General features: G+C 47.2%; 1 protein-coding gene, 1 long non-coding RNA gene and 1 other non-coding gene across 13 annotated transcripts in view; all 3 read right to left on the bottom strand.

Annotated features, from left to right (window-relative positions):
* CHUK (component of inhibitor of nuclear factor kappa B kinase complex) overlaps window positions 1-1,904 on the bottom strand; it is a 77,323-nt gene extending 75,419 nt beyond the window's left edge. The window contains exons 1-2 of one of the 4 annotated variants that reach the window (XM_073353133.2): window positions 1,682-1,904; window positions 778-872 (exon numbers count right to left, since the gene is read on the bottom strand). In XM_073353133.2, the coding sequence (XP_073209234.1) occupies window positions 778-872; window positions 1,682-1,804 (218 nt within the window). In that variant the 5' untranslated portion in view covers window positions 1,805-1,904. Of the gene's footprint in view, window positions 1-362; window positions 516-777; window positions 873-1,524; window positions 1,606-1,651 lie in introns of those variants that run through there. The other 3 variants (XM_073353132.2, XM_073353134.2, XM_073353135.1) reach the window with 3 other exon arrangements.
* A 4,212-nt stretch (window positions 1,905-6,116) lies between these two features.
* Window positions 6,117-17,225, bottom strand: LOC140914685 (uncharacterized). 8 transcript variants are annotated; one of them, XR_012159945.2, is made up of 8 exons: window positions 17,044-17,225; window positions 16,351-16,396; window positions 15,695-15,884; window positions 14,875-14,957; window positions 11,546-13,539; window positions 9,217-11,159; window positions 7,892-8,920; window positions 6,117-6,696 (listed from the first exon to the last, which is right to left on the bottom strand). It is a non-coding gene; the product is annotated as an uncharacterized LOC140914685 (long non-coding RNA). The 8 variants fall into 8 exon arrangements; XR_012159946.2 differs by having other exon boundaries at window positions 16,616-17,225; XR_012159948.1 differs by lacking the exons at window positions 16,351-16,396; window positions 17,044-17,225 and adding an exon at window positions 16,117-16,335 and having other exon boundaries at window positions 11,546-11,664; window positions 12,445-13,539.
* On the bottom strand, window positions 11,830-11,972 carry LOC140915437 (small nucleolar RNA SNORA12). Its single transcript, XR_012160174.1, has one exon. It is a non-coding gene; the product is annotated as a small nucleolar RNA SNORA12 (small nucleolar RNA).
* Window positions 17,226-21,499: the final 4,274 nt, after the last annotated feature.

A 21,499-nucleotide genomic window follows, 5' to 3' on the forward strand; every position in this document is an offset into this window, starting at 1 on the left:
GGAGCGACTGAGGTGCCACAAATGCAGGAGGCCCCAGCAGTGGCAGGAAATTGATTAGGTGAGTCGTGCCCAGATGATCCCTGCAGGTGAACCACACCCCATACCACTCTGCCCAACCCCAAAACTGGCAGTCAGTATGACAGAAAGATTTTTAAAGACTCCAAGCAATGGTAGGTGCCCCACTCCCCCCGGTAAGCTGTTCCAATACTAGGAAACCATGTCTTGTTTCAGGATAGAATTTGTCCAATTACAGCTTCCAGCCCTTGGACCCTTTGTCAGCCAGGTTTTTTTTAAAAAAAAAACAAAAAACTGCTCAGATCTCTTTTCTGCATAGCAGTGCCTAAATGCATTGATCAAGTCACCTCTCAACCTTCTCTTCGATAAACCGAGTAATGTGAACGTAAAACAGGCAGCTGGAATTCTATGAAATCCTGTCACATGCAAAGTTCATGTCTGGGCCAGGAGTAAACAAGACATCTCACTGCAGAGGGTAGTTTTTCCATAAAACTATAAGACTGTGAAAAGAGAAGCTTATTAATTTATCATAATTATAGCGTTTTACCTTTACAATATCAGTGTAAAGTTGATTTTTTTTTTTTAATTACAGCTTTCTTTCCAGTGGACTAAAGATGCTCACTCTCACCTCTTAGGATAAGATTAAGACCAAAAGAAAAGTCTATGGTCTACTTCTGAGTCTGAAATGCAAATGCTCCCCAATTGATTTGACGACACCCGCTCCCAAAAGCGAGGGAAAAGATCATGATGGAGCATACTTACTTCTTCATGATTTGGATTTCATGGCACCACCGGTCTTTGTTTTTCATGCTTAGTTCCAGTCGACAAGATTTAATAGCTATCTTATCACCTAAATCCTACAACAAAAATCAATCAATCAATGTGCTATGGCACAACAATCAGTCTGGGAATTAGCCAGGTTTCAGCACAGTGGAGTGGGATGGCTGTAGCAGAGGGGCATGAAACTGGGGATCAATGGGTGGGGGGGGAAATCAGTGTAGGGCCAGAACAGGGGGGGAATGAGTGGGTCAGGATGAAGGGATGTTGGTGGGGTCAGTTCATTAGGTTATATGGGGCATCTATGTGGAGCTGAGGTGGGAGGGTTATTAGGTATTTGGGGGTGGTCAGTGAGGTCAGGAGTCACAGAGATCAGAGAGTGTTGGGGAAAGCAGTGAAGAGAACAACATGGAGTTACCGAAATGCCAGAATGAAATTGATGGGGGTAGGGAATTATCAGTGGGGAAGGGGTTATCCAGGGGTCAGTGGGTTTGGTGGAAGGGTTACGCTGGGGGGGAGGGGGCCCTGAGAGGGCACTAGATGGTCAGCAGGGACTACCCAGGGGTGGGGGCACTACCCAGGGATCCGTTGGGATTACCCAGTAGTTGGCAGGGGCTACCGGGGATAGGGGTAGCTATGGACTCGGTTGCCCGGGGGGGAGTAGTACCCAGGGGCAGATTACCCGGGCGGGGGGGGGGGGAAGAGGGGTGACCAGATAGTAAGTGTGAAAACCTGGAGGGCGGCAACAGGCTGCCTCTGTAAGACAAAGCCCCTAATGTCGGGACAGCGGCTCACGCGAGGGCCAAGGGGGGGCTGCCGGGGCTTCGGCTGACACCCGCGCGGGGAGCAGGGCGGTTACCCCGGGTGGCCATTGGAGGCTCCCCCGCACCTGGTGCTGGTACAGACAGACGTTGCCGAAGCCGCCAGTTCCCAGCCGCTCCCGCATTTCCCAAGGGCCGCAGCTGCCCCCGGGCTGCCCCCGCAGCGCCGCGCCCACCGGGGGCCGCTCCATCCCACGCCAGGGCCCGCAGCAACCCCCCACCAGCCCGGAAACCAGGGCTTCTCCCCAAGCTCGCTGACGTCACTTCCCGCGAGACTCGGGGCGGGGCCGGCGGGTAAAAGCATCACTCGCTCGCCCTCCCCGCTAACGGCCGAGGCGCAGCGCGTGCTGGAGCCACGGCCCCGACCCCACCCGGCTCCCGGCTGCGGGGGGAGGGGGCCCCCCTTCGCCCCGGGCCCCGCCCCCTCTGACCAGGCCCCCGCCTGGCGAAACAGCAACCCAAATCAGCGACGCAGACATGCTCCCCGAAAGCCTTGGCAGGGCAGGTTGCAGGTTTGGCGTCAAAGCTCTGATGTCACACAGGCTGTGTTGCGTTGAGTACAGGAGCAAAACTGCCCCTGAATTCAAGGGGGCGTAGAGCCACTACATCACACTCAGGCATAGGGTTGGCAGGATTTGATGTTTATTAGAGACTGTCAAGTTCATCAAAGGCACATAAACCTATGGAAAAATATCTCTAGCACTAATCTTCAAAGATTACAGATGATCAGCAAAGTAAGAAAATGTTACTTAAGTATATTTGGTATATTTTGATATGTGAGTTTGACAATTTGTGTTTTAGAAGTTATAAAGTATTATTTATATTTGTCATTAAATATTTGTCTGACAACCCCACCCCCATAATTTCCTTCAACTGAAAATTTAAATAAACATCTAAAATTGCTTAAGAATAAACTATGTCTGTCAAAATTTAACAAATAAAAATCAAATTCTGCCAAGCCTACTTACAAACAAATACAATTCCTAGCCAAAAACATTATTAAGGTAGAATTAGGGCTACTCAGATGCATCCCCCACTTTTCAATTTTAAAAGGCATTTTACTGTGGAAAATAAAATGTAAATCACAGAGCATTACCTTACACCGAATGTCATACATACCTGATTTTGCATGACTATGTTAACCTCTTCATTTTAAGTACTATGATTTTATTATCTTAAGGTGGCTACATAGGTAACACATAACTAACTGGAAGCATATGGAATCTTTGCAAACAAATATAAAACTCCAGGCCTCATTCCACAAATGGAGAAGAGAAAGGATGGAGGGTCTTCTGGTTAAAGCACAAGACTGAGAATCAGGACATTTGTGTTCTATTCTTTGTTCTGCCACCATGGTGCTGCCTGACCTTGCTCAAGTGACTTCGCATCTCAGTCCCTCAGTTTCCTCATCTTTAAATACTTATTCCTGTTTTGATTGCTTTATCCTTTTTGGTGATTCTTTGTAAGCGTTACACAAATAAAACTCTTTTCTGCTTAAAAAAAAAATTGGAAACAAGGACTTGGCAGCTCTACACATTAGAATCAAGGTTGGTCAAGAAATGTTTACCAATTAAGAGTATGCTTAGGATCATGGGCGGTGGGTGAACCCCGGCATAGACACTGACTCTGTGGGTGCGCCGGGGCTGGAGCATCCACGGAAAAAAAATAGCACCCACCAACAGCACTGCAGATCAGCTCCTCTGCCTCCCCTGCAGCGCCTTCAACCCATGATCAGCTGTTTAGCAGCCTGCAGGAGGCGCTGGGGGTGGGAGGGGAAGCAATGGGGTCAGGAGGAGGTGGAGCGAGGGTGGGGCATGCTCAGGAGAGGGGGCAGAATGGGGTGGGAAGAGGCAGAGCAGGGGTGGGAAGGAGCAGGGGCGGAGCCTTGAGGGAAGGGAGGGCTGGGGCACACCCAGGGAAATTAGAAAGTCAGCACCTCTGAACCCTGGGCTCGGGGAAGTTAGTCCCCGGCCCCACCCCTCCCGCCAAAGCCCAGAGCCCCCGTGTGGCACCAGTCCCAGGCCACCCGAGTGACCCCCCTCCCTCAGCCCTGGAGTGCCAGGCGGGTGAGCAGGCGACACCTCCTCCCACCCAAGTGCTGGGCAAGAGGGCTGGCGGCATGGCCCCCTCCAGCCACGGAGCACTGAGCAGGTGGCATGCCCCCCACCAATCCCTGGAGTGCAAGCCAGCCCGCATTAGCCCCAGCCTAGGGCCCTGGCAGGAAAAGCCCCCCATATCACAGCACCAGGAAACAGGAAGGGGCCAGGGCGGAGCGTGAGCAGGGCCACGCAAGGCTGTTTGGGGAGCCTCAGCCTTCCCCAGCCTTCGATACCTGCCACCCAAGTTGGGGATGCTGCCTTGTTTGTGGAGAAGCCAGAGATTTTCAGCTGTGCCCTTCAAAGTTTCCAAGATACCACGAGCACTATGGGATTAAAACATCTCAGAGCAGAAAATCAAGGTTCAAAAACCTCAAGGCATGTCTACACTGCAAAATTAGGTCGACCAAAGATGTCAACATACAGCTGCCGCAGTAATTAAAATCACTTTTCTACATCCACACTACACTCCTTGTGTCAGCAGTGCAAGTCCTCACTAGCGGCACTTGCATCGATGCAGAGAACAGTGCACTGTGGGTAGCTCACCATCTGGTGCAGGGTGTTTTGGGAAGGGTTTAAAAAGCCTCATGGGGGCAAACAAGTCATGCAGGGGTGACAAGGAACATGGTTTAAACATCCCATGATGCAGTTTTCTCCATCCCATATTATCATCTGCATCCCATAATGTTTCATGCATCTTTTCAAAAGCCCCACAAACCCGCACATACACCATCTCTGTAACAAACATGGATCCTGCACTGCTTTTCAATATTGTACTGACCGTTACGAACACAACGTGCCTGGAAGCAGCACATTCTTCTGGACTGGTATTCAAGGGGGGTCAGAGAGAGCTCTCGGCTCAGGACCGACCCAGAAGGACGTTGCTGTAACCTTCTGTTCTCCTGTTCACCACAGACTTTCTACACTGTGTTCCAGTCATCTAATAAATCCTTCTGTTTTTTACAACACTGTCTGAGAGTCACTCCTGATTACAGAATTTAGGGGTGCATTGCTCCCTTTGGATGTGCAAGCCTTCTCCAGGAGTCCAATTCAAAAGGATTCACTGAGGGGAGCTCACTGAGTGAAACCAGGGTGCTGAAGGCTCAGAGGTTTGGTCCCAGGAGGCAGTAAAGCCAAGGGGTTTAACCCTCCGAGAATGACCCACAGGGGGGTAACATACTGAAGGGGTAATCCTAGGGGCTGTTCCACAGAGCACCGGACCTCTGGATTCTGTCACAATTGCATTGTTATGCAGGTTTGGGATGACGAGCAGTTGCTGCAGAACTTTCAGATGCACAAGGCCACATTCATGGAATGGTGCATGAAGCTCGCCCCAGCCCTCCAGTGCAGCAACATCAAAATGAGAGCTTCACTCATGGTGGAGAAGCAAGTGGCAATCACTGTGTGAAAGCTGGCTATGCCAGATTGCTACCAGTAAGTCAAGAATTAATTTGGAGTTGGGAAATCCACCAGGGGGGTTGATGTGATGCAAGTGTGCAAGGCCATTAATCGTGTCCTCTTGACAACATGTAGGACCTTCTGAATGGTTCTGCAGCAATAGGGTTCCCAAATTCCAATGGGGGCAATAGCTGGCATGCATATCCCTATTTTGGCACCAGACCACCTTGCCAAGGAGTACAATCAACAGAAATGGCTACTTTTCTATGGTATTGCAAGCATTGATGGATCACCAGGGACATTTCACCAACAACAACGCGGCCTGATCAGGGAAGTTGCATGACACACACATCTTTAAAAACAGATAAAGATGTTCAGAAAGATGCAAGCAGGGACTTCCTTTCCAGAGCAGTGGATTACCATTGGGGATATGGAAATGCCAATAGTGATCCTTAGAGACCCAGCCTACCCGTTCCCATGGCTCATGAAACCTTACATTAGCCACCTTGACAGCAGCAAGGAGTGCTTCAACTACAGGCTCAGTAGGTGCAGAATAACTGTTGAAGGTGCCTTTGGTCATTTGAATCAGTGCTAGGGCTGTCTACTCATGGGATTGGACTTTCATTAAAAAAATATCCCCAGGCCTATAGCTGTCTGCTGCATGCTTCATAATACCTGTGAAGCAAAAGGGGAAAGCTTCTGCAAGGGTGGAATATGGAGGTAGAACATCTGGTGGCTGATTTTGAGCAGCCAGATACCAGAGCTGTAAGAAGAGATCGACGGGGAGCATTACAGCTCAGAGAGGCTTTGAAAGACCATTTCAAAAGTGAGCCACAGTAGTGAGTGTTGGTGTAGTGTACTCTACTTGGCATTGTTTTTTAGCACTCCGCTTTGAACCTTATGAGTGCTGTGTGTGTGGTAATAACACATTGCAAATGCACCAACTGCTATTATCGTTGAATGTCAGCCCCAGCTACCATATGTTGTGAACTATTAAAGATGAACTAAGTTTCCGTAAATAGACTTTTATTCCAAACTCATGCAAACAAAAATAACTGTAACTGAATGAAACTATATAAATACAGGGAAAAGAACCTTTGAAGGAGAAAGAACAGTCATTCTCATTTCAAACACAAATATACCAACCATGTCTCTCATAGGTCAGTGTATATTCAGCTCGGATTGCGTGTACTCTCCCTCGGGGTGGAGTGGTAGGGGTACTGCAATGGCCCAGAAATATATGTGGAATGTAGAGGCCGGGAGTGTAGGGAGGTCCCAGAATGCAGTTATCAACAGACTGCAGCAGGAGGCAAGCAAGGGTTACTTGGACCTGAAGGTCTATAAGAATCTCCAGCATGTCTGTCTGGAGCTTGAGAAGCGCTATCATGACCTGCTGCATGTGTCACTCCTCTCTGCACTATCTCTTTCCATTCTGTCCACAAGGGTGCTTCTCCAAGCCCTCTGCTCGATGTGCAACACCAGAGGCTTGCAGAATCTCTTGGAACATGTCATCCCTCATCCCCTTTCTTCTCATCATCTGAGCTGTTCCAGTGGAGTGGATGAACGGAGCCTCAAGGCCAAATTTCCAGCTGCAAAAAGCACAGTGCATAGAGGTACTATTTTAAGTGTTTTCACTCTCCTTGCTTGTAACTTGTGTGGATCACTACATGCTCCCTTGGTATTCATCCATGATTAAGGCTGTGAGTCTGTCACGGAGGTCACAGATTCCGTCACTTTCTGTGACCTCCATGACTTCTGCAGCGGCTGGTCCTGGCTCAGGGACTGCCCAAGCTGGGCAGCCCCTGGGCCAGCAGCAGCAGTTTGGGTGTGTGGGTGGGGTCTCAGGGCTAGGGGCAGGGGGAGTGCAGGGGGGAGGGGAACTTACCTCGGGGTGCGGGGGCTCCCTAGCTCCCACTGACATGGCCACCCTGAAGCTCCTAGGCAGCAGAGGGGTAGGGGGAGCTGCAGGCCCCGCCCCCGCACCTCCCACTGGCCGCAGTTCCCAACCAATGGGAACTGCGGCAGTTGGTGCTTGTGGGGGAGCAGCAGAACCCCTGCCTCCGCCACCTAGGAGCTGCAGAGATGTGGAGCAAGGTTGGAAGACCCTGCCAGCCCCACCAACTCCCCCTCACCCCTGCCCCAAGCCACCTCCTGTGGTACCCCCCGGACCGCCCCTCCATGACTTTTACTAAAAATACCCATGACTGAAACATAGCCTTAGCCATGATTATGGCCCGGGGTAGGAAAGGGATGATTTGGGACAATAATAGGGGTGAGCACACGGGCATCAGTATATGTTGATAGGGCAACTGAACGGAATACTAGCACCATTTTCTACAGGTGGTGGTAATTTTAGCTGGTATCTCACTCCCAAGGGTAATAGAGGCTGAAAGGGAACAACTCCTGAACAAGTCTGGCTGGAGACTGGATCCGTATCCTGCTAGCCTGTGTGCTGCATTGGTGCCTGCTGATGTAACTGCTCACTGGTGTGAGAAAGTGTCCTACTGCAGTGGAACAAATAAAGCAGTCCTCCCCAGAAACCTTCAAAGACTGCAGACTACCTCCAGGAAAGTTTTCTTGAAATCTCTATGGAAGATTCCCAGGACATCCCGGTGCACATAAATAGACTGTTCCACAGGGCCCCCTTTGCCTAGCTGAATAGGGGAATGAGAGGCACAGAGTGAAATAACCAGTAGAGGCAGAGTTGCTCTCTCTTCTTGCCTGATTAAAAAAGAGTAAATGAACACATGTCCCTGCAACATCAAAACAAAACAGCATACTTACCAGAGGTTCCAACCCCTGCATCAGGCTCGCCGGTACTGGACAGTAGGGACTTGCTCAACTGCTCCAGCAGTCAGAAAGAGGTCCTGGCTCACTGTGCCACTGGATTCCCCCATTCACCTGTCCTCCAAAACTCCTCCTGCTTGTCGTGACTGCAGGGGCCTCTGATTTTAGCTCCTCCGAAGTATCCACGGGGCTCTTGGTGGTGGTGTCTCCGCCAAGGAAGGCTTGCAGCTCCTTGTAGAAGCAGCATGTCTGCGGTTCCGCACCAGAGTGACAGTTTGCCTCCCTTGCCTTCTGGTACGCCTCCTGCAGCTCCTTGATTTTTACACGGCGCTGCTGCACGTCCCTTTTGTAGCCCTTCTCCCCCATGCCCCAAGTGATCTGGTCATAGATGTCAACGTTTCTACGGATGGATCAGAGCTGTGCCTGCATCGCCTCTTCTCCCCACAGACCGAGGAGAGCCACCACCTGCTGTGCACTCCAGGCAAGAGCACGTCTGCTGCGTGGAGCCAGCATGGTCAGCTGGGCAGTTGCTATGTGAGCTCTCCACACCAACCAAACATGAAACAGAATTTAAAATTTGTGGGGCTTTAAAGGGGGAGGGGCATGTACATGCGCATCTGACTGCCAGGCAGTGGAGTTCTAAAAGGTGACGAGAGCAGTTACGATGGGGCATCATGGGTCACCTCCTGGAAGCCACTAATGTAGACATAAGTAACGCAGTGTCACTGATATTGTGTCAGCTAAACTATGTTGACCTAAGCACTATGCCTCTCGTGAAGGTGGAGTTACTAAGTCAGTGGAGAGGGTGAGTTACATCGGTGGGAGCAACATTTTAGTGTAGATGCTTACAGAATTAGGTCAACATAAGCTGCCTTGCAAACAAAAACTCTGTAGTGTAGACCAGGCCTCAGAGCTGGGCTACCAGAAACCCTGGTGCAGGTGGGGACGAGTTCAAATGGTCGCAACAAACTGGACATCCACTGAAGAATAGGTCTCACTGCCTCTTGAATGAAGTCTATGTCTTGCCTATGAATGCAAAAATATTTCTGCATTAAGACAAAGTTCAAGATCTAACAAACCTGTGTACTGCCTGCACTGCTGTATGGGTCAGAAACCTGGACCCTCCTACAAGCAGACTTGGAGCAGCTAGAGGCATTCTATATGCGCTGTCAGCATCAAATGCTGTGCATAAAATGGTTCAACTTCGAGCGAGATTTGGTCTTCCTCCAATTGCTTGCTCTTTGGCCATGTTGCCAAGAGGACCAAAACCACCCCAGCTCATTGTGCTCTCAAACTCTTCACTGATGCACCTTGACACCTACCTGACATCACCTGCAGGACTGCCCCAGAGATTCATGGATTCTCGGAATTGAGCCATATCTGGGAACTTCATTCTGCGATGTCTGGTACGATGCCATCATCCAAAACTTCCTGTCAGAATGATTAAGCACTCGGAATAAATTGCCTAGTGAGGTTGTCGGTATCTCCATCATTGGGGATTTTTAAGAGCAGGTTGGACAAACACTTCTCAGGGATGGTCTAATAATACTTAGTCCTGCCTTGAGTGCAGGGGATTGGACTACTAGATGACCTCTCAAGGTCCCTTCCAGTTCTATGATTCTATGGTCACTCCAGCTGCGCAATGGCCCTCAGTATATTGTGCACATTTGATGATACTGATGATGAATTTATAAAACACTGAAGGGAAGACTTCGCATGTCTGAAATTTGTTACCAACTCACTGGACCTGTTTTTCAGTACATTCCTAGGCACATATGCACATGAATGCATTGCATGCACACCCCACTTTCTGCATGCACACAGCAAGACAGGCAGCTAGCTTACTCTGCATGTGTGTCAAACCCAATTTGGGTGGCCTCTGTCATGCAGGCCTTCATCATTCACTAGTGCAACGTGGGGCTATAGTACCTTAAATCTATTTGGAAACTAAAGTTGCTTCAGAATAACTAGGGTAACTTGCCAGGAGCTCCTACCACCAGTGTTCTGTGATCTACACCAGCTGCTTATTGGCCGCTGGGTGGAGTTTCAGGTGTCTGTTTTGGCCTGTAAAGCTCTAGATGGCCTGAGGCTTGCCTGCCTGAGATGCCTTTGCCCTTTTGAGCTGCTGACACAAGATCAATGGAAGTGCTCAGAGTACAGCCTCCTTGGTTTACTAGAGAGGATGCTGCTGGTAGGACAGGGCCCTCAACTTAGAAATTCATTTTCTTGACTGAAACTGTCTGAATATGCTCACCATTAGTACATGGTGAAAAGCATTTGGAGAATGCGGAGTTTGTAAAGAAGTTGTGGTGTTAGGGGATCTGCAGGATGCAAGGAGAGAGGAAGTTCATCTAATGCTGATGTCTGGTTTTGTCCACAGCAAGGCAGTTGGTCTGGCTAATGCTGTTTTTGTCTCAGTTTAGTGGAGTTTTACACAGCCCAGGATGAAGCATCTTTAATTATTTTAGTTTGGTTTCAACATATAAACATAATTTGCACATCCCCACCTGCTGAAAATCAAGCCCTTTTACTTCCCAATGCACAGAGGGTATATTAAACACTTGCATTCCTTTAAATAGTAATACAAACACATCTGTGCCATTGCCGAGACGCTAGCCAGTCAACTCTTCAGGATCATGAGGTAAGATCTGGCCCTTCCTGTACTGAAGGGATGTTAATATTCACCTTGAAAAGCGAGTCTGGTTTTATTCATGGCATCTAGGTCCTTTACAAAGTTAAGTATTTATGTTCCCATTTCCTCACAGGAGCTTTCTCCGAGTCAGAGTGAGAAAAGCCTCAGCTTTGCTTGAAGTCAGGCTTCTCTGTGTAGTGCTGACCAGGCAGCTTGCATAAAGATAAACCAGGGTGTGTCCAAGTTAAAAGAAAAAGCAGGGACTTAATTTTTGGCTTGTGTCTCACTTCTGCTGCAGATGTGATTTCCAAGGAGTAATGGGTCCAAAGGACACAACAAGCTACACTGCTGCTAGTTATTAGTCATTGATCAAACAAGAAGGCCAAGAGCTTTCTAAACTCTACCCAGGCAAGTGCACCAAAAAGCCAGTCAGCTGGCATACACTACTACTATTCCACTGGAGCAAATGGAGCTGTACCTGTTCTTCCACGAACAAATTCAGCTGACCGTGTGCACATGACTGGAACACCAGATGAAGACTTATTTCTTATATCCCCTCACCTCAGACATTTCTGACTCCCCCTGGCTTCTGAGCTTTACTTACAGACACCGTATAGCAGAGAGGTGACTAATCTACAAAACATAAAGGGTGTTTTTATAAATTAAATCGTTAAGAAAAACGCTGAAAAAACTGCACCTACCTTTGGGAAACTCAGGGGTTTTATTTAAATAAAAGGAATAGGAGGTTATACAAGCAATGTTTAACTAAATGCTACACCAAACCATCTACCTACAGCAATTACTGATACAGGGCTTAATGTTCAGAGATGCAGGGCACAATGTCTTCACCTGGCTAACTAAGTACTCAGCACCTCTGAAAAAATCAGGCCTACAGTATCTTCTATTACAACAACTGCCTACAGCTTAACTCTGGTCATGTAAAGGATACTTTTCGATGAAATGACAAACCAGAAAGGATTAAGGTTAAATAAATGAGAAGTGAAAATCTTGTTTCATACTTGCGTGATATCCAAATGCTCTGAGATTTCTAGTAATTCGATCCGTTGTTCTTGCGCTTGTACAATAAAGGACTCTTTAATATCTTCAGTAGCACAAGAGTGAGTGGTACAGGAATCACCTGGAGATGGGAGACACAATAAGAAAAAAGACACAAACCATACTATTCTCCTAGGTAAGACAATAAATCCATCACGGGGGTTTGTACACCCCTCAGTACTGCTTGTCATCATGTGAGACAGATGATCACCTGTCTCTACAGACTTAAACTTATGAGGCAGGTCCGCCTTGTAGGAACTGGCAGAATAACTGAAAACTGAAAGTTCTGGAAAAGTTTTCATGACTGTCCTTCTCCTTTATACTCTTTGTGGTAGGTTGAGGCCGCTCTGACACTGTCACAGATCCGCCAGGCAGAAAACCACCACAATGCACCCTTCCATAATCAATTCAGCAGAAACTGGTCACTGAGCATCCATGTTTGTGGACACTGACCAAAAAGATTTACACATGTTACAGCACACACGTTTAAGCTTTCCTTCCTATCTCAGTACCCCAAACAGAGAGGAAAGCCTCCTGGATTATATGAAGCCCCTCTGGTCTTTATCAGTTGAAGACAATAAACATTCCTGTCTATTGTCACTGTCCTTCAACAAAATCAGCTCTCTGCACTTGCTGTAACACGAAAAATTAGCATGTTCAAGTGGCCATTTAAGTGGTCACAGGTTTTACTTTTGTCCTGTTCCCTATCTGCTGGTTGGGAATTTTTATCTACCATGTGGGATGCCAAGAAGGAAAAAAAAAAAGAGAGGGAGAAGTTTGCCTATGCTTAGGTTTAAATGTGACCTGTTCCCTTTCAAGGCAGTTGAGGTTGCATTCTTCCACTGATGTGCTATAACCCTACCTGCAACTGTAGGTGCGGACTCTGGTAATTTCTTTCAAAAGACACTTGTTTACTTCTTCCACCACCTCTGCAAAGAGTTCAACCACTGACTGGTAATGCCCACCAAATGCAGGCAAAATCCAGACATGATCTGTTGACTAGCCACCCTTAGCCAGGGCAAGGAAGCACGAGAACATAACAAGAGGTCAGAAAATATATAAGCAGCTATTCACAGCAAACTAACTCAGACCTTGCCATGATAATTCCCGCCTGAACACAAAATACATTGAGTGACTTTCATGGCTAACCAGGCCCACAGTTGCAAGATTCAAAATACAAAAGCCACGAAACCTCCCAAGCCCTAGAGGAGATTTTGTAGCAGTCTGTCAATTATCAGCGGACTTAAAAAAGCGTAAGGAACTGCAAAAAATTACTTTGAATGCAGGTGAGTTGGGCTTTAGCCAGTATGGCAATGAATGGGATTTATGGATAGGATGCAGCCTGAAAGAAAATCCACTTGGGAATTTATGGTTGGATATAAAGTAAACAATGAATTAATTTGATCCTATAATGGTTCATATTCAGCTCAAAATTTGGATTATATTCCACAGCAACAGTAGTTTTAGGCAAGTGTAATAGACTCCTACTAACACTGTTTAACTCACAGTAGGTCACTGAATTGCAGTTGCTCAAGACAGAGTCATGAGATGGTGAAGGTGTTTGGTTCGCTTTTTTCACAGCATCTTTCAGAATTAGTAAAAAAGGCCACTGAGTCCCATGTTTCTCCTTCCCATTTATTTAAAAATTATGTTAATTTACTACAAGAAAAATAAAAAACTGGAAGATGTTAAAACATGCAAAAACAAAATCTCATTAAAAAAAGCAGTAAAAGGTACAAAAAGTGACAACACTGTACATACCTGTTATATCACTTACTACACTAAAGCTCTTCAAAACAATATTTACTAGTCTAGAGATTATCCCATTTTACACTCCCACTTGAGAGTAACGTGTTTATTAAATATGATAAATGTCTATTGCAACATATCACAGCTACCTTGGCTCCAACGCAAAAATCAATGTTCTTTCATCACCAGTCTCAAAATATAAACATGTCTGAAAAACAAAGGCATCAGTAACACGTTAATCAGTCTCAAATGCAAGTCCATATACATTCTTAATTTTATTATAAATCAATACTGTTTTATTACTTATTTGTAATCCTGTAACAGCTAGGAGCCCCTGACATGGACCAGGACCTTATTGGGCTAGGCACTGTACAAACACAGAACACACTTTTCCTATTAAGCAACATACATCATTCTCAAGAAACAAAAATTAGAAACACTTCACCCAAAAATACTGATGCCAACTGATAAAGAACACAAGTTTTCCCATTTAAGGGAATCTGAAGAAAGTACTTATCAAAATATTTTTAAAAAGCATTAATAAAACAAACCAGACTTCAAGTTGATGAGTTATAATGAAATACGCATTTCTATTTGAAAATAAATATTTATTTTCTCATATGTGTAGGAGCAAGATTTACAGTATCTTGCAGCTATTAATTTTTTCACTCTTAAGTGCTTGGGGTTGTAAATGAAGTGACAGGTAACAACACTTGTTATTTAACTCACTTTTAAAAAAAATATATAACTTACAAAATGTTTACAAGTAAAGACACCCTTCCTTTCATCCACTTTAACTCAGAAATGGCTGGGTTTTATGAAAAATAGTTACCTTTGTATGAACTGCCACTCAGAAACCAAAAATCAATTTTGGTAAAGTAATCCAAGTTCTACATTACGATTAATATAGAATGAGAGTGGGAGCCAAAGGCCAGAACTCCTGGGTTCTATTTCTGGCTCTGCCACTAACTAAGGCCCGGTCTACACTTAAAATTAAGGCTGTGAAAAATCCACACCTCTGAATGCCATAGTTACTCCAACCTAAACCCCAGTGAAGATGCACATATTGTTGCTTGGGGAGGTGGTATTCTTATGACAACAGACAAACCCCTTTCATCAGTATAGGCTGCATCTACACCATGGGATTATGCCAGCATAGCTACAGCGCCACAGCTATGTCCGTGCAATCTCCATAGTGTAAACATAATCTCAGTGAGTGACCTTGAGCAAGTCACTGCATCTCTTTGCTTCAGTTTCCCACCTGCAAATATGAGAATAAGACATAGCTGTAGTACTAACTTTAAAGAGGTTGTGAGACTTAATATTTGTTCAATATCTTAAAGATGGGAAGCACTATGCACATGTTAAGCATTGTGCTTCTAATTCACATTAGATTTAGAGGAGTCTAATAAAATAAGCATTTGGCTTAATTTAACACTGTTGTAGACCAGGAATTTTTTCCACTTGCCAGTGGTAGCCACGATACAGTGACACACTCCTAATCTCATAGACCACGATGCAGAAGCAGAAAGATAAATCTTACATCAAATTCTCCATTTTTCTCTTGTACAGCTTGCACAATGTTGAACAACATTAAATTTTTCTTCAACATCCCCAAAGGCCAGTCTAGGAGAGAAAAAGTAGAAATAAAGACAAGATGACGCCATAATAAGTTTGTGCATCTATAATTTTTGAATTGGTAATATTAAATATTGTGACCCCATCTTGCTTACAACCAAGGATTCACACACTCAATTCACCCATGTGGCTGGGGAATATCCTGCCCAAAATGTCACTACTGTCTAACTGCTGATTAACTCAAACAGACGCACTTTCCCAGAACAGAAGTCCTAAGAGACAGACCGCCTGAAACCTCTGAGGATCAGGAAAAAACAAGTGCTGCCTCATGTAATGTACATCTCCCCAAAATAGACAACATTTTTCTACAACCATGTCAACTTTATTACATAATATCATGTAATTAAAACTTATATTGAAACGCACACACACAAGGGGCAGAGTTAGGATTACAGGAGTAGCCATAATGAGCATATCTTGAATGTTAGGTGTTTAAACCATGGAATATTAATGTTCTCTTTACAATTTTTTCTGAAACGTCCGACATTTTTGGTTTTAAACAAACAGAAAAAAGTGTGTGATGCCAATGGAAGCCTCACCATTTGGGCTACAAGATATGGAGCCCTTTAGCTCAGTCCTTACTCACCTTCAGGCTTAGTACAGTCTAAGTCACACCCCATCCCAAATGGTGATTAAAACCACTAAAAAAATATACGACACTGGCACAGTGCAACTTTCTGTTAAGCGGTATTAAAAACAAAACATTGCAAAAGCGTTTTATGTACCGAAATCAAATTGGAAATACTTCGGCATCTTCGGAACCGTGTCATTACTTCTCCAGTTACGCTAGCTGACAGCAAGAACAAGGTTGAAACTGCAACACGGTTTCCATTATGAAGCCTGTTTTCTAACAACTTCCTCCTGCAGACCTCTCCTTTGGCACGGAGAGTCTCCCTGCCGGCCCGGCTATTACAGCTGCAAGAAAACGGGGGAAAGCGCCAGAGCGTATCAGGACAGGACCGCGCGGCTCGGGAGCAGCCAGCACAACCGGCCCGGGGCGCCAGCAGGGCGGCCCTACCGGGGGGTGGAACAGCTCGATCGGCGCCCCGCCCGGGGCAGGGCTGAAAGCAGCGGGCGCTCAGACCGAAACAGCCGCAGCCCCGCCGAGCCCGGCTCCGCCCGCACCCTCCGCCGAGCGCGGACATACCAGAACCGGCCCTTCGCGCGCAGCACGATGACATCGGAGCGACCCGGCCCCCTTCCCCGGAACCAACAACCCTGACCACCCCGTGCACCACTCACACCCTTCCCCTGATTCATAGCCCGGCTTGCAGTGTGCCTCAGCTAAACCCTTCCCCTGCAGAACACACAGTCCTGATCGCTGTGTGCGTCACCCAAACCCTTCCCCCTGGAACCAGCTCCAAAACACCAGCCCACTCACCTCAGGCCGGGCATAGTCAAGTCAATTGTTTATGGTCAAGGTCCAGCTTCCAGAGAAAATAATTAAAAAAAAATATTGATAATAATTAGTAAACACAAAGATTTCAAGGTCCTTTTAAAAGCATCTGGCGGTGCAGATTTGGCACCTATTGGCTACCCTGGCTGCAGCCATTACTGGACTAAAACCTTCCCCCCACAGCCTCTGGAATCAACATCCTTGTGACCGTGCCCGCATCAGCCCAGCCCTTCCCTACGGCCACACTCACCATACACGTCAACCGCACCACTCCTCCGGCACTGAATTCACAGCTCCATAGGATTGTTCCTGAGTGCGTGTATGTGTGCGTGTCGCGGACACCGTTTCCCCCAGAGCTAGCGCTGACACGTTTTGGGTTGCCAACGCTCTAATCACACAAAACCAAACAGCTCTGCCCCGCCCTTTCTCCCAGACTCACCTCCCAGTCTCTCCATGCCCCTTCCAGTCTCTCCATGCCCCTCCCTCCATCGCTCACTCTTCCCCACCATCACTCACTTTCACTGGGCTGGGGCAGAGGGTTAGGGTGCGGGAGGGCATATGGGATCCGGCTGGGGGGGGTGGGCTCGGGGATGGGGCCAGAGATGAGGGGTTTGGGATACGGGAGGGGACTCCGGGCTGGGGCAGGTGCTGGGGATGCGGGATCCGAGCAGCACTTACCGCAGCTCCAAGGAAGCAGCCTCCAGGTCCTTGCAGCTTCTAGGCGCATGGGTGGCCAAGCGGCTCTGTGCGATGTGTGCTGCCTTCGCATTTGCAGGTGCCCCCCTCCACAGCTCCCATAAGTCATAGTTCCTGGCCAATGCAGCTGCAGAGCTGGCCCTGGGGGCGGGGGCAAGGGCAGCACGCAGAGCCTCCCAGTCCCTGGCCACCCCAGCACCTAGGGGCTGCAGGGACCTGGCCATCACTTCCGTGGGCAGTGCGTAGCCAGGGAAGGCAGGGAGCCTGTCTAAGCCCCAGGCCCCTACTGCACTGCTGACTGGACTTTTAATGGCCCAGTCGGCGGTGCTGACCAGAGCCACCAGGGTCCCTTTTCAATCGGGCGTTCCAGTTGAAAGCCGGATGCCTGGCAACCCTAGACAGATACTGCAACCACATATGGTATTGTTGCCAGCACCCAGTGCCGAGAGGCTAAACAACAGCTGGAGTTTGTTCGCTACCCGGTGTGCTACACCCAATAATCACAAAGGGGTGGAGAAGCAGAAAAGTTTATTTGCAGGTGCAAAAAGGTACAGGGAGAATAGAATCTCAAATCCTGCACACAGAGCAGGAAGTTACACAGGCTTTTATACATCCTTTTTCCCAGCATACTTATCCAATAGCAAGCTGCCCTAAGTATCCATATAGCCAGCCAATCCAGTTCCCAGCTAGTGCCCTTGTGCTCTGTATCATTTCTTAAACCATACATAAAGCTGCTTTATTCAGCACTGTTCTTCCATATGTGCCCTGTTTGGCCTTGCTTAGTTTCAGGCAGTCTGACTCTGCAACATATTGTTGCAGATCTTCAGCATAACTGCTGCAAGTGCCTCCAGGCGGGGGGGGCCAAGGACACTTGGGCCTAGTACACAGAGCTGCTGTGAGTGCCTTCAGGCGGGGAGGGGGAGGGCACCAAGGACACTTGGGCCTACTGTGAGGGGGCTTCATCGACACTCATGGTCTTCCATTCCCTCGAGTTACCTAGTGGCCATGCCCCAGTGTCCCCAACAGTATCTTTGGGGACTAGATTGTATTTTACATTGAAAGCATGAAAAAAAACATCAAAGAGCCATTCTACTGCGATGGGCCAGACAGTATGAGCTGTGGAATATCCATAGCTCTTTGTACCACATGGATGCAATTAATGCAGAACCCCAAGGTTAGCTTTGAAGCTTGACCTCTTGGATAATAGGCAGTGGGAAGGTTTTTCCTGTTTTCAGGAGGCAGGGAGACACAATAAGACATTTGGTATAAAAGGCTGGGTTAAAGTAGACTCAGGGTCATTTTTTAGATTTGGCAAAGAGAACTTTTGGCCTTGGGGCCCCACCCCTTGCTGAAGGTTTGGAAGGCTTACCAATGGCCCACATGGAAAATGCACTATTTCTGGTATGTTTAGTGTTTATGTAAATCCATTTATTGCTCTTTATATATCTTCTCCGTAAAACTTTTGCACTAAGAATAAATATACTTGTGTGGTAACTTGTAACTGCTGGCGTACACATATCATCTCCCTCAGCAAGAAAACAAAAGCACTGGCAAGGGCACCATGAAGCAGGACACCGCAGCCTACCGCTCCTCCATTCCCTGAATGTTTTCAGGCTGGGCCACAGATTGCAGCTAGCACTCCTGGCCCTGAGGATCCTCTGCCTCCCCAATGAGGCCCACACCACCTTTGCCTCCATGAACATCAGGGGATGTAGAGTGACTGCAGGTGACAGGTGCACTCCTTCCTTCAGGCAGAGGGGTACTCTGTGATCTTCCTGCAGGAGACTCTAATCAATCTGGCCGCCGAAGCCAGCAGGCATCTGCAGTGGGGAGACAGTATATTTCAGCCACCCCACCATGCTCTTAAGCAGAGTGGCCACCCTGTTCTCCATAGATCTATGCTCCAAGGTGCTAGGGGGTTGCCAAAGTCATGCCTGGATGCCTGCTGCACCTCCAGGTGTGTGTGGAGGGGCTGATTCTCAATCTGATCAACATCTATGCCCTGATACAGGGCCTGGAGCAGGTGCGCTTCTATTGGCAGGCGTCCAGTGCTTTGGATCCTCATGAATGCCTGGCTGTGGCTGGGGATTTTAACACCACCGTGGATATACGGCTTTGACATAGGGTAAACAACAGGCTTTTTTAAACAACTAACAAAATCATCCAAAGCACAGGACTTGGTGGTGATGGGGGACTTCAACTACTCAGATTTCTGTTGGGAAAATAACACAGCAGGGCACAGATTACCCTACAAGTTCTTGGAATGCATTGGAGATCATTTTTTATTTCAGAAGATGGAGAAAGCGCCTAGTGGAGAGGCTGTTCTAGATTTGATTTTGACAAATAGGGAGGAACTGGTTGAGAATTTGAAAGTGGAAGGCAGCTTGGGTGAAAGTGATCATGAAATGGTAGAGTTCAAGATTCTAAGGAATGGTAGGATGGAGAACAGCAAAATAAAGACAATGGATTTCAAGAAGGCAGACTTTAGCAAACTCATGGCATTGGTAGGTAAGATCCCATGGGAAGCAAGTCTAAGGGGAAAAACAATTGAAGACTGCTGGCAGTTTCTCAAAGAGACATTATTAAGGGCACAAGAGCAAACTATCCCACTGCGAAAGATAGGAAGTATGGGAAGAGACCACCCTGGCTTAACCAAGAGATCTTCAATGATCTAAAAATCAAAAAAGTGTCCTACAAAAAGTGTAAACTAGGTCAAATGACAAAGGATGAATATAAACAAATAACACAAGTATGTGGGCACAAAATTAGAAAGGCCAAGGCACAAAATGAGACTGAACTAACTAGAGACGTAAAGGGTAACAAGCAAACATTCTACAAATACATTAGAAGCAAGAGGACGATCAAGGACAGGGTTGGCCCGTTACTCAATGGGGAGGTGGGAAATAAAAACAGAAAATGTGGAAATGGCAGAGGTGCTTAATGACTTTTGTTTCCATTTTCACCAAGAAGGTTGGTGGTGACTGGACATCTAACATAGTGAATACCAGTGAAAATGAGGTAGGATCAGAAGAGACTAAAACAGGGAAAGAACAAGTTAAAAATTACTTAGACAAATTAGATGTCTTCAAGTCACCAGGGCCTGATGAAATACACCCTAGAATACTCAAGGAGCTGATTGAGGAGATATCTGAGCCAATAGTGATTATCTCTGGAAAGTCATGGAAGACTGGAGAGATTCCAAAAGACTGGAAAAGGGCAAATATAGTGCCCATCTATAAAAAGGGAAATACAGACAACCTGGGTAATTACAGACCAGTCAGCTTAACTTCTGTACCTGGAAAGATAATGGAACAAATAATTAAGCAATCAATTTGCAAACATCTTGAAGAAAATAAAGTGATAAATGATAGTCAGCATGGATTTGTCAAAAACAAATTGTGTCAAACCAACCTGATAGCTCTCTTTGACAGGGTAACAAGCCTTGTAGATAGTGGGGAAGTGGTAGATGTGGTATATTTTTACTTTAGTAAAGCTTTTTATACTGTCTCGCATGACCTCCTCACAAACTAGGGAAATACAACCTAGATGGAGCTACTGTAAGGTGTGTGCAAAACTGGTTAGAAAACCGTTCCCAGACTACTTATCAGTGGTTCACAGGAAGGACGTAATGAGTGGGGTCCTGCAGGGATCAGTTCTGGGTCTGGTTCTGTTCAATACAGTAATGCCTCACTTAAAGTCTTCCCGGTTAATGTTGTTTCGTTGTTACCTTGCTGACCAATTAGGGAACATGCTCTTTTAAAGTTGCACAGTGCTCCCTTATAACGTTGTTTGGCAGCCGACTGTTTTGTCCACTGCTTGCAGAAAGAGCAGCCCGTTGAGGCTAGCTGGTGGGGGCTTGGAACCAGGGTGGACCGGCAGCCCCCCATCAGCTCCCCGCTCCCCTAAGTTCCCTGTGTGGCAGCTGCCCAGCAGGCTATCAATTGCCAGGCAGTTCAGCCGTCCCTCCCCGTACTGCCCTGTGCTGCTCCTGCCCTCTGCCTTGGAGCTGCTCCCGGGAGCCTCCTGCTTGCTGTGCAAGGGGAATGTCAGGGTATCCCCCTCCCCCCCCGTTCCTTTACCCCATTTCCATAGAGCCGGGTGTGGGGGCAACAGGACAGAGCTCAGGACGGAGGGAGTTTGCTGGCAGCAGCTGTTGTCTCAACTTGCTGATCTACTTAAAAAGGCAATGTACTTAGAGTCAGCATACTTAAAGGGGCAATGCGCATCTCTCTCTCACACTCACAGTGTGTGTCTCTGTCTCTCTCTGCCATGCTGTCTCCCCTCCCTCCATTCATGCTGCCTTGTAGAGTGTGAGGCTACATTAACAACAATGTGTTAGCCATGGAGGGCTCAGCCAAGTGCTAGCTAGTTCATCATTTAGCAGTAAGGCATTTCCTAGGAAATATCCCACCCTCTTCCACCCTCTGACGTCACCACC

Source organism: Lepidochelys kempii, chromosome 7 (assembly GCF_965140285.1).
Source record: "Lepidochelys kempii isolate rLepKem1 chromosome 7, rLepKem1.hap1, whole genome shotgun sequence".
In the NCBI taxonomy this organism is placed as follows: Eukaryota; Metazoa; Chordata; order Testudines; family Cheloniidae; genus Lepidochelys; species Lepidochelys kempii.